We start from the raw sequence: 13920 nt of genomic DNA on the forward strand, positions 1-13920 counted from the left end.
ATTTTTTATTGGTCTAATGAGCGAAAAAGCTGCAAACTCCACAAAATACTGTATGTGTTGACTGCGACCCAAATAGGTACAGTACGTGACTTCCTGTTGAAAGAGCAGACGTTTCCTGCCTAGTGCGCTTTTGGACTGTTTGCTTCCTCAGTCCAGCGTGAGATACTGACTGGTTGAAAAGAACCAGTTTGACGTTTGCAAGCAGTTAAGAACAACAATCAGTGTCTTTTCCTCTTTGGCCGTTCTCTTTTCTTTGCCCTGAAGAGCGTCTGTCAGGCTGGGGCCTTTGAAAGCCAATCTGCTGAATGAGCTTCTGTAGTGTGTTGCTGTGTGTGTGTGTGTGTGTGTGTGTGTGTGTGTGTGTGTGTGAGAGTGTGAGTATGAGAGTGTGTGTGAGAGAGAGTGTCCACAAGAGAGAATATTCCAATCATCTGTGATTTGCTGGCAAATTGAAAAATGTCTTCCAACCATCCACACTCATCATCACACCCTGCAACACAACTCTTCTGCCTGTGTGTGTGTGTGTGTGTGTGTGTGTGTGTGTCCGTGTGTGTGTGTGCGCTTCTGGGGGCCTAATGTTGCCCTGCATTAAACACCTCCCCCACACACACTTCCTTTTTGAAGTGTTGCCAGTGGAACTGATTGTTCCGTGAAGTCCTGAATGCATCGCTGAGCTTTTTTGGCCGCTTCTGCTCTCCTCTCCCGAGCGATGACCACCACACACTCCCCCTGACACCCATGCTTCGCAGCGCCTTCAGCAACATGCGGCGTGGTGATTGCTGCGTGCTCGTTAGTCCGGAGTGCAAACCATCTTCATCCGGGTTGGCTTTAAAATCGATAGGGGTCTTCTGGTTCAGATGCCAGATGCCACTCATGAATATCTATTACCATGTGAAGTAGTCCATGTACAGCTGGGATGGGATGTACTGTCAACATGCAGACATTCATGTCTACTGCTGGCACCCCTCATGAAAATGTCCCAAGTGTGAATATTGGGTTATTTGATAGGCTCTTTCTCGATGAGCTGAAAGAAAAATAAGAAAGATGGGAAGACATGAGAAGATGGACGTCACTGGCGATGGCATATTGGCAGGAACAAGATGCACATTAGCCACGCTTGTTGTCAGTAAGCGATAGCAATTTATCAAAGTGTAGCTACTAATGTTAGCTATCATTGAATGTATGCTAACAGCAGGGACGAACTTCCATGGCAGGATTGTTTCTTTAGGACATAAGACAGCCAGGGCCACATGAAAGGATGAAACATGAAAGGATGCAACTTTGCATTTCCATCACCAGCTATAATCTCCTGGAAATGGGATGCTGACATAATGCCATACATATTCACAAAAACAAACCATTCCACCGCTAGGCCTGCAACTAACCATTATTTTTGTAGTCCATGAATCCGAAGCTTGTTGTTGTGATTAATCGAGTAATCGGTTTGGCCCTAGACCAGGGGTGTCGAAACTTCTTCCACCGAGGGCCGCAGACTGAAAATCGAAGAAAGCGGGGGACCAATTTGATAATTTTATGTATTTTTAAATTGTGTAAAAAGGCTTTTAAAAAAAACTAACTTTATATATATTTAAAGACAAAGCTTTGTTTTATTATTAGTTATTATTACCGCGGGTCAATAAAAAACAAGTTGCGGGCCGCACTGTGGAGTGGAAAGGTGACTATAGGGGTGTTATTTCATGTCTAGAGGGCTCTAATATTTTTTTATTTAGAAGATGTTTCAGGTTTTCTATGCTCTTAGTACGAAAATATTCCATTGATAAATAAGGAATGCTACTAATTCACTTGTCACCAGGGTTGGGCATCGAGAGTCGAGCATCGATGGGAACCGGGACTAACATTCAGATTCCCTGGGATCGTTCCATTTCAATTCCTTGTTTCGATGCCTACTTCGCGGACTACAAGAAATTGCAGCAAAAACACCAACGAAGAAGAAGCCTGCGAGCACCAGCGGCTAAAAAGTTTGCCTTAAAGTGTGCGCAAAGGGGGGTGCACAATCAACATAATTCATGTTCACACATTCATGGTGTCGAAATAACACACTACCCCGTCTTTGATGCGCTACGTGGGACTTCCTGTAAGCAAACCGAATGAGGGAAGTCCAACAATAAATGAGGTGTGTGTCATGCCAATGTAAGCCAGGGTTTCAGGATGCTAGCTGATGTGGAAGTTGGGCGTAAATAAAGGACGGGGGCTGCGGCTACGGCTAGGCAAGTTTATCATTTGCACGGTACGCCTCCGTTAGCAGCAGTCACGAAACCTACCCAACTCACACAACACACTTCTGGCCTTCAAAATAACAGCGCTTTGGGCTATATCCTGTGTACCTGTGTAAACAAAATAAGAGTTTCATGAAAAATAGCTTCCACCAACTTTGAGGCAGCAAAGTAAACATGGTTTGTGAAAGTGTACTCCTGTAAACAGATCTTCATAACATTTATATTCAAGTTTGATATTTATATACTGCTTGAAAATAACCCTAATATTAAGAAATTCACTGAAAAGTTGATAAAAAGTTAATATCATGAAACAATTCATGCAGAAGTTCAGACATTTCATTCAAAAAGAACTCTGGTGACTGTTTAGCAACCCTCCTTTAAACCATGCAAACTTTCAGAACCCTGCTTCTTAAAAGCATCGGAATCGAGAAGCATTAGGAGCCAGAATTGAAACAAGGATTCGGAAGCGGAATCGTTCAAACTCAACCGATGTCCAACCCAACTTATTACGGTTCGGTCTGGAACCAATTCAGCGCCATCAACGAGGAATTACTGTATATGATATATTAACATTTAATGTACTGTAGTAACATGTAATATAATCATATGTAATGTAGTACTATGTAATATAGTACTATGTAATATAGTACTGTGTAATATAGTCATATATGTAAATGTCAGCCTGCTTTCATTCAGTCTCGTTTTCCTCTGCCCTCCTTCACACCTGTTAGCTGATGGGTGCACACCTGAGTGGCACATGCAGCAACAACACAGCTACACACTGTGTGTGTGTGTGTGTGTGCGTGCGTGCGTGCGTGCGTGCGTGCGTGCGTGCGTGCGTGCGTGCGTGCGCGCACATGTGTGTGCGTGTGTCTCATCAATTTCTCCTCTTTTATCACCTTTGCTTGGGCTGCTTTTGTTATTTTATTTGACCCCCTCGCATCGCCACATCCTTTCTGACACTAACCCTCTGATAGCAGTGCTGCTGGATGAAATAAATATGAGGTGCGTATAAATATTTATAGCTGTGTGTACATGCGTGCGTGCGTGCGTGCATGTGTGCGTGTTTGCAAGCACAGTTTCCATGGCCTCTGCAAAGATAAATAATTTACTAGAAGTCCAACTTTCAAATTCACATGGCTTTGATGAGACAATAGGGACAACACACACACACACACACACACACGCACACACTCACCTGTCACTGTGCACATGTGAATACATGCACACGTGCGCATGTTTGACACGGGGGTGGTGTCACAATGCTGCAGCTTTGTGTAAACACGCACCGAGCTAAATGTGCAACATCAATGACTTACAACCTGTTTTCACTACGGTTTGTGTGCGTGTGCGCGTGCGTGTGTAGTTAAAGCTCCCGTGAAGTCTTATTTGTGGTCGTGGGACACGTGAACGTTTGCTATCATGCTCCTGCTGAGTCGTGAGAGTCATGAGAGCAATATTAGCTCAGACGTATTCATGCATAATAATGCAAGAAAATGTTCAAAATCATGAACGTTTTTTAACACGAAAGCTAAGCACTTTAATGTTGTGCATCTTACATCAACTCACATCATCTCAACATCTCTGTATCATCTCTACATCTCACATAGGCCTGTCACCATAAATTTTGCTGGTCGATAATTGTGCTAAAATTTATCGACGATAATCGATAATTTGGATTATAGCGTCATTTGGTTTATTATTATCTAGTGATCATTTTGTCATGTCACATATGTACCGCTAGATGGCACTCAAGCGTCATGTACCTGAGGCACAGAAGCCGCCTACTTGAACATGCACGAACCACGGAACGTCACCACTTCACATTCCGATCCTACTCATGGTTCCAAAAGAACTACACGTAGCAACGCAACAGGTGGATAAAAACAGACAAGAGAGCGAGCTAAAATGCAATGTTGCTGATATCTCCCAGGCAATTCCGACTGCTGGCTTTACAAATGTTGGCTTTTCAATCGCATTGAAAGGTCGCATTTCTTTTCACACTGAACGCGCACCATTTTGCGATGTTTCGTTTAATATTTACTCCGCCGATTGAACGCCTCAGTAAGCGCTGGCTGTCGGGAAGAATGTTCTGCTTCACATCCACACTGGAACGATTACTTTTGTGCCTTCATTCATATTCGCGTCTGCTTGCTAACTGCTCGTACTCCCGTGTACGTAGCCCCCGCCTCCACCACTGGGACAAAGAGGCTTAATAGCTGAGAAGATGCTCACTCTGTTATGTACACGTGCAGCGTGAACCCTCTTGTCATCCAGCCTGTTTGCCAAAGAGAGACTCGCACGTAAATGTCAACTTATCGAGGGCTCATCATTATCGACCTTCAATAAATCGATACATCCATAGTCTCTACATCGCTACATCATCTCTACATCATCTCTACATGTCACATGCATGGCTTCTTCAGCAACACGGTAGCAACATTTTAAAGCGTACGCAGAGCTGGCGGATGCCGCATGATACTTCAAATGCGGCTGCTGTTCATAAAAAACTACATCAGGGGGTTGCCTACAGCCACATCTTTTTATGTCTTTTTGCTCAGTGCTAATTAGAGACTCTGGTGGTTATTTCATTTTGAAGGCCACGCCCCCGGCGACTATGGGAGGCTGTATGGTTGGTTGAATAGAGGCGCTAATGAGAGCGTTTGTGCTATGGTAAAAAAGTGTGCTACAAGTGTGTACTACTCCCAGTCTTGTGTATCCGTGTGTGTGTTTAGTGACACACACATTAGTGTTCTTATCAAAGTTGTGTCCCAGGTGAGAGGTGTTTTGTATCGGGGATGGGATGGGTCAGAAAGGCCAAATAGACCAATCAATCTAGACCAGCACACATTTGTACATAGACACTTCATCATCACTGCTGATACCTGCTCTGGCCTCCTTCCACTTGCTTTCTGCTGCCTCCTTGTGGATGAAATGTATATGTATGCAGTATATACTGTACATTATACGCAGGATGTACACGATCATGAACACCACTTCATGTGGACTTGGTGGACGTTTGTCCAAAGACATTGATGAAATATGCCAGCATCAATAAAACATTCCTGACTGCTGAACAAAGTTTGAAAATAGAACGTTGACTCCATTGCTGTCTTAGAGAAATGCTAAATGTAGTACACTATGTTAGCATGCTAACACACATGCACACTTGTGATTGGGGGTTTCGGGTTAGGGTCAAGGTTGGGGATAGAGGGTTAGGTTAGTTAGGTTAGGGTAAGGGTTAGCGCGAAGCTCGGCTGGAGCTGAAGTAGATCAAGAATAGGAGATGTGCTTTCCTGGCAGGAAACAGGAAGTGGCTCTTGACTTTTATCTCCTGTTTATTTTATGCGGTTGCACTAAGACGAAATGCATCTCTGTTGGGGAAAGTTGATGACAAACCCTTGGGGCTTGTGTACTCCTTTCAGGTGCGTAATCTGTGCTACATGGTGACCAGGAGGGAGAAGATGAAGCACAGCCTGTGTGACCTCCAGGAGAAGATCTTCCACCTGCAGATCCAGCTGCTGGAAGAGGACATGGCCGGAGGTAAGGTTGATACGTTTCAGATGGCGAGTCATTGACTTGTTCTTTTGAGGCGCCCCCCAGGGCTCAATCCTAAATCCCCCTCCATTGGATCTTCTCAATGTGCTGCCGCTTCTTTCCCACCACGAAGGCTCCTTGGCTTTCACACATCACGTACTGCGTTACCGCTTCACCAGCAACACAAACAATCACATTTACGGCTCTACCGTACTAAAATAATAATAATAACTCCTTTGTTCCATTGATGAGGTTTTTTTTGTTAGCAGGATTACACAAAAACGTAAAAACACTTAAAGCAAAAAGCTCTGGACTTGTGGTGCAAATGCAGCAGTTGGTATGAAGGTATGTAGGCATGAATGTGCCCTGCGATTGGCTGGCGACCAGTCCGGGGTGTGCCCCGCCTCTCAGACAAAGTCAGCTGAGATAAGCTCCGGCGTACCCCCGCGACCCTAATGAGGAAACGCGGTCTCGAAAATGGATGGATTATGAGGTGGCAGCCTTGGCCATAGGGCTACTCAGCCTCCTGCTGATTGGCTGCCACCTCCGTCTCTGGAGGGCGTCCATGATGGCACGACGCAACACCGTAAACGACCAAGCGAGGTCATGATGCTAAGAACCCATCAGCTGTCTGCTGTCAAAGCTTGTTGCCGTGGTAACGCCAAGGACGTGACATGTTGGAGTGTGTGTGTGTGTGTGTGCGTGTGTTTGTAATCATATCTTTGTGGGGACAAAGATCTGTTTACACAGTCACGTCATGGGGACCGATTTCGGTATGGGGACCAAAAATCAGGTCCCCATAAAGAAAATGGTATTAAATTAACCCAGAAGCTGTTCTGAAGGTGCCCGTGTGGTTTTTAGCATTGGCCCACAACACATGGTTTTCAATGGCTGTGTGTGTGTGTGGCATGCTCACAAGCTCCCCCAGTAGTTTGTGGCTGGTACTGCACACACTCGCTCTCCACACACACTTTTCCATAAATGGTTGGGTGCCGCCCACTTCCTGGTCCCCATAAGGAATGATTATAGAAGAATTTACAAGTCAAGAATTTGTGTGACACAAGGTAAGTGCATTTGTGTGACAAATTAGAATTACCTGAATAAGTGTTCAACTGTCATTCAACTTACAGGAAAGTTATAGTTAGTGCAGCTAGCTTGCTGCAGCAGGGGAGTGCATAATCTTGAGAGGTGTGTATGTTTTTGGCCTTCTCCTGTATGTTGATAGACTGTTAAAAAAACAAAGACATGAGGGCCAAAAATAGATACTTCTCAAGATTATGCACTCCAACTTTACAACAGTTTAAAACTACATGTCATAGCCAGTTTAAGACAAGTACACAAAGAGGTTCAATGTAATATATCGAATAATATATGCACTCGGTGTGTTGAAGGTGTGTTGTGGGGACACCGTCAAGGCCCAGACTACATTGATGACAAACCAAAAAAAAAAATCCCTGTGAAGTTTAAAATTCTGCTCAAGTACTGCACTTGCACACAACCTCTAAATGTAGTATGTTAAACACCTTAGTGTACAAGTACATTGCCATCACAACAAACATTTTCCCACATAACAAACGTTTAGAAGACAATTCACCAGTGTGTGCCCCCAATCTACTGCGAACAAGTACACAAAGATGTTCTATGTAATATATGTAGAAATGTAGTGATCGTGCAATACTTGTAGCATAATTTAAACTTCACAGGAATATTTTTTCCTTGTTAATAAACAGTGTATTTTGGACATTTACGGCGTCCCCACAACACACCTTCCACCAGAGTCTGGGTACACACTCTTTGTGAAAATATTGGAGAATCAGTTTCATCCACAGGTTTCACACACAGGGTCAGGTCAAATTCTTGTCGAATGTGTGTTGTGGGGACGCCGTCAAGGCCCAGACTACATTGATGATAAACCAAGAAAAAAATCCCTGTGAAGTTTAAAATTCTGCTCAAGTACTGCACTTGCACTCAACTTCTAAATGTAGTATGTTAAACACCTTAGGGTGCAAGTACATTGCCAGCACAGCAAACATTTTCCCACATAACAAACGTTTAGAAGACATTTCACCAGTGTGTGCCCCCAATCTACTGCAAACAAGTACACAAAGATTGTAAATGTAATATATGTAGAAATGTAGTGATCGTGCAATACTTGGAGCATAATTTAAACTTCACAGGAATATTTTTTCCTTGTTAATAAACAGGGTATTTTGGACATTTACGGGGTCCCCACAACACACCTTCCACAAGAGTCTGGGTACACACTCTTTGTGAAAAATTGGAGAATCAGTTTCATCCACAGGTTTCACACACAGGGTCAGGTCAAACTCTTGTCAAAGATGTGTTGTGGGGACGCCGTCAAGGCCCAGACTACATTGATGATAAACCAAGAAAAAAATCCCTGTTGGGTTTAAAATTCTGCTCAAGTACTGCACTTGCACTCAACTTCTAAATGTAGTATGTTAAACACCTTAGGGTGCAAGTACATTGCCAGCACAACAAACATTGTCCCACATAACAAACGTTGAGAAGACATTTCACCAGTGTGTGCCCCCAATCTACTGCGAACAAGTACACAAAGATGTTCTATGTAATATATGTAGAAATGTAGTGATCGTGCAATACTTGGAGCATAATTTAAACTTCACAGGAATATTTTTTCCTTGTTAATTAACAGGGTATTTTGGACATTTACGGGGTCCCCACAACACACCTTCCACAAGAGTCTGGGTACACACTCTTTGTGAAAAATTGGAGAATCAGTTTCATCCACAGGTTTCACACACAGGGTCAGGTCAAACTCTTGTCAAAGGTGTGTTGTGGGGACGCCGTCAAGGCCCAGACTACATTGATGATAAACCAAGAAAAAAATCCCTGTGAAGTTTAAAATTCTGCTCAAGTACTGCACTTGCAGTAAACTTCTAAATGTAGTATGTTAAACAACTTAGGGTGCAAGTACATTGCTAGCACAGCAAACATTTTCCCACATAACAAACGTTTAGAAGACATTTCACCAGTGTGTGCCCCCAATCTACTGCGAACAAGTACACAAAGATTGTAAATGTAATATATGTAGAAATTTAGTGATCGTGCAATACTTGGAGCATAATTTAAACTTCACAGGAATATTTTTTCCTTGTTTATAAACAGTGTATTTTAGACATTTACGGGGTCCCCACAACACACCTTCCACCAGAGTCTGGGTACACACTCTTTGTGAAAAATTGGAGAATCAGTTTCATCCACAGGTTTCACACACAGGGTCAGGTCAAACTCTTGTCAAAGGTGTGTTGTGGGGACGCCGTCAAGGCCCAGACTACATTGATGATAAACCAAGAAAAAAATCCCTGTTGGGTTTAAAATTCTGCTCAAGTACTGCACTTGCACTAAACTTCTAAATGTAGTATGTTAAACACCTTAGGGTGCAAATACATTGTCAGACCAACAAACATTTTCCCACATAACAAACGTTTAGAAGACATTTCACCAGTGTGTGCCCCCAATCTACTGCAAACAAGTACACAAAGATTGTAAATGTAATATATGTTGAAATGCAGTGATCGTGCAATACTTGTAGCATAATTTAAACTTCACAGGAATATTTTTTCCTTTTTAATAAATAGGGTATTTTGGACATTTACGGGGTCCCCACAACACACCTTCCACCAGAGTCTGGGTACACACTCTTTGTGAAAAATTGGAGAATCAGTTTCATCCACAGGTTTCACACACAGGGTCAGGCCAAACTCTTGTCAAAGGTGTGTTGTGGGGACGCCGTCAAGGCCCAGACTACATTGATGATAAACCAAGAAAAAAATCCCTGTTGGGTTTAAAATTCTGCTCAAGTACTGCACTTGCACTCAACTTCTAAATGTAGTATGTTAAACACCTTACGGTGCAAGTACATTGCCAGCACAACAAACATTGTCCCACATAACAAACGTTTAGAAGACATTTCACCAGTGTGTGCCCCCAATCTACTGCGAACAAGTACACAAAGATTGTAAATGTAATATATGTAGAAATGTAGTGATCGTGCAATACTTGTAGCATAATTTAAACTTCACAGGAATATTTTTTCCTTGTTAATTATCAGTGTATTTTGGACATTTACGGGGTCCCCACAACACACCTTCCACCAGAGTCTGGGTACACACTCTTTGTGAAAATATTGGAGAATGAGTTTCATCCACAGTTTTCACACACAGGGTCAGGTCAAACTCTTGTCGAAGGTGTGTTGTGGGGACGCCGTCAAGGCCCAGACAACATTGATGATAAACCAAGAAAAAAATCCCTGTGAAGTTTAAAATTCTGCTCAAGTACTGCACTTGCAGTAAACTTCTAAATGTAGTATGTTAAACAACTTAGGGTGCAAGTACATTGCTAGCACAGCAAACATTTTCCCACATAACAAACGTTTAGAAGACATTTCACCAGTGTGTGCCCCCAATCTACTGCGAACAAGTACACAAAGATTGCAAATGTAATATATGTAGAAATGTAGTGATTGTGCAATACTTGGAGCATGATTCAAACTTCACAGGAATATTTTTTCCTTGTTAATAAACAGTGTATTTTGGACATTTACGGGGTCCCCACAACACACCTTCCACCAGAGTCTGTGTACACACTGTGAAAAATTGGAGAATCAGTTTCATCCACAGGTTTCACACACAGGGTCAGGTCAAACTCTTGTCAAAGATGTGTTGTGGGGACGCCGTCAAGGCCCAGACTACATTAATGATAAACCAAGAAAAAAATCCCTGTGAAGTTTAAAATTCTGCTCAAGTACTGCACTTGCACTAAACTTCTAAATGTAGTATGTTAAACACCTTAGGGTGCAAATACATTGTCAGACCAACAAAAATTTTCCCACATAACAAACGTTTAGAAGACATTTCACCAGTGTGTGCCCCCAATCTACTGCGAACAAGTACACAAAGATTGTAAATGTAATATATGTAGAAATTTAGTGATCGTGCAATACTTGGAGCATAATTTAAACTTCACAGGAATATTTTTTCCTTGTTTATAAACAGTGTATTTTGGACATTTACGGGGTCCCCACAACACACCTTCCACCAGAGTCTGGGTACACACTCTTTGTGAAAAATTGGAGAATCAGTTTCATCCACAGGTTTCACACACAGGGTAAGGTCAAACTCTTGTCAAAGATGTGTTGTGGGGACGCCATCAAGGCCCAGACTACATTGATGATAAACCAAGAAAAAAATCCCTGTTGGGTTTAAAATTCTGCTCAAGTACTGCACTTGCACTCAACTTCTAAATGTAGTATGTTAAACACCTTAGGGTGCAAGTACATTGCCAGCACAACAAACATTGTCCCACATAACAAACGTTGAGAAGACATTTCACCAGTGTGTGCCCCCAATCTACTGCGAACAAGTACACAAAGATGTTCTATGTAATATATGTAGAAATGTAGTGATCGTGCAATACTTGTAGCATAATTTAAACTTCACAGGAATATTTTTTCCTTGTTAATAAACAGGGTATTTTGGACATTTACGGGGTCCCCACAACACACCTTCCACCAGAGTCTGGGTACACACTCTTTGTGAAAAATTGGAGAATCAGTTTCATCCACAGGTTTCACACACAGGGTCAGGCCAAACTCTTGTCAAAGGTGTGTTGTGGGGACGCCGTCAAGGCCCAGACTACATTGATGATAAACCAAGAAAAAAATCCCTGTTGGGTTTAAAATTCTGCTCAAGTACTGCACTTGCACTCAACTTCTAAATGTAGTATGTTAAACACCTTAGGGTGCAAGTACATTGCCAGCACAACAAACATTGTCCCACATAACAAACGTTGAGAAGACATTTCACCAGTGTGTGCCCCCAATCTACTGCGAACAAGTACACAAAGATGTTCTATGTAATATATGTAGAAATGTAGTGATCGTGCAATACTTGGAGCATAATTTAAACTTCACAGGAATATTTTTTCCTTGTTAATTAACAGGGTATTTTGGACATTTACGGGGTCCCCACAACACACCTTCCACCAGAGTCTGGGTACACACTCTTTGTGAAAAATTGGAGAATCAGTTTCATCCACAGGTTTCACACACAGGGTCAGGTCAAACTCTTGTCAAAGGTGTGTTGTGGGGACGCCGTCAAGGCCCAGACTACATTGATGATAAACCAAGAAAAAAATCCCTGTGAAGTTTAAAATTCTGCTCAAGTACTGCACTTGCAGTAAACTTCTAAATGTAGTATGTTAAACAACTTAGGGTGCAAGTACATTGCTAGCACAGCAAACATTTTCCCACATAACAAACGTTTAGAAGACATTTCACCAGTGTGTGCCCCCAATCTACTGCGAACAAGTACACAAAGATTGTAAATGTAATATATGTAGAAATTTAGTGATCGTGCAATACTTGGAGCATAATTTAAACTTCACAGGAATATTTTTTCCTTGTTTATAAACAGTGTATTTTAGACATTTACGGGGTCCCCACAACACACCTTCCACCAGAGTCTGGGTACACACTCTTTGTGAAAAATTGGAGAATCAGTTTCATCCACAGGTTTCACACACAGGGTCAGGCCAAACTCTTGTCAAAGGTGTGTTGTGGGGACGCCGTCAAGGCCCAGACTACATTGATGATAAACCAAGAAAAAAATCCCTGTTGGGTTTAAAATTCTGCTCAAGTACTGCACTTGCACTAAACTTCTAAATGTAGTATGTTAAACACCTTAGGGTGCAAGTACATTGTCAGCACAACAAACATTTTCCCACATAACAAACGTTTAGAAGACATTTCACCAGTGTGTGCCCCCAATCTACTGCGTACAAGTACACAAAAATTGTAAATGTAATATATGTAGAAATGTAGTGATCGTGCAATACTTGGAGCATAATTTAAACTTCACAGGAATATTTTTTCCTTGTTAATTATCAGTGTATTTTGGACAATTACGGCGTCCCCACAACACACCTTCCACCAGAGTCTGGGTACACACTCTTTGTGAAAATATTGGAGAATTAGTCTCATCCACAGGTTTCACACACAGGGTCAGGTCAAATTCTTGTCGAATGTGTGTTGTGGGGACGCCGTCAAGGCCCAGACTACATTGATGATAAACCAAGAAAAAAATCCCTGTGAAGTTTAAAATTCTGCTCAAGTACTGCACTTGCACTCAACTTCTAAATGTAGTATGTTAAACAACTTAGGGTGAAGTACATTGCCAGCACAACAAACATTTTCCCACATAACAAACGTTTAGAAGACATTTCACCAGTGTGTGCCCCCAATCTACTGCGAACAAGTACACAAAGATTGTAAATGTAATATATGTAGAAATGTAGTGATCGTGCAATACTTGTAGCATAATTTACACTTCACAGGAATATTTTTTCCTTGTTAATTACCAGTGTATTTTGGACATTTACGGGGTCCCCACAACACACCTTCCACCAGAGTCTGGGTGCACACTCTTGTGAAAAATTGGAGAATCAGTTTCATCCACAGGTTTCACACACAGGGTCAGGTCAAACTCTTGTCAAAGGTGTGTTGTGGGGACGCCGTCAAGGCCCAGACTACATTGATGATAAACCAAGAAAAAAATCCCTGTTGGGTTTAAAATTCTGCTCAAGTACTGCACTTGCACTAAACTTCTAAATGTAGTATGTTAAACACCTTAGGGTGCAAGTACATTGTCAGAACAACAAACATTTTCCCACATAACAAACGTTTAGAAGACATTTCACCAATGTGTGCCCCCAATCTACTGCGTACAAGTACACAAAGATTGTAAATGTAATATATGTAGAAATGTAGTGATCGTGCAATACTTGGAGCATAATTCAAACTTCACAGGAATATTTTTTCCTTGTTAATAAACAGGGTATTTTGGACATTTACGGGGTCCCCACAACACACCTTCCACCAGAGTCTGGGTACACACTCTGTGAAAAATTGGAGAATCAGTTTCATCCACAGGTTTCACACACAGGGTCAGGTCAAACTCTTGTCAAAGGTGTGTTGTGGGGACGCCGTCAAGGCCCAGACTACATAGATCATAAACCAAGAAAAAATCCCTGTGAAGTTTAAAATTCTGCTCAAGTACTGCACTTGCAGTAAACTTCTAAATGTAGTATGTTAAACACCTTAGGG

The 13920-nt window shown here is 42.1% G+C and overlaps 1 protein-coding gene across 3 annotated transcripts in view; it reads left to right on the forward strand.

The window, feature by feature from the left end:
- The window catches only part of jade2 (jade family PHD finger 2), a 102988-nt gene that overhangs the window by 79913 nt on the left and 9155 nt on the right, over positions 1 to 13920 (forward strand). For all 3 annotated transcript variants that reach the window (XM_054755092.1, XM_054755090.1, XM_054755091.1), the window contains one exon: positions 5663 to 5780. In XM_054755092.1, the coding sequence (XP_054611067.1) occupies positions 5663 to 5780 (118 nt within the window). The remainder of the gene's footprint in view (positions 1 to 5662; positions 5781 to 13920) is intronic.

The sequence above is a fragment of the Dunckerocampus dactyliophorus genome, chromosome 16 (assembly GCF_027744805.1).
Source record: "Dunckerocampus dactyliophorus isolate RoL2022-P2 chromosome 16, RoL_Ddac_1.1, whole genome shotgun sequence".
In the NCBI taxonomy this organism is placed as follows: Eukaryota; Metazoa; Chordata; class Actinopteri; order Syngnathiformes; family Syngnathidae; genus Dunckerocampus; species Dunckerocampus dactyliophorus.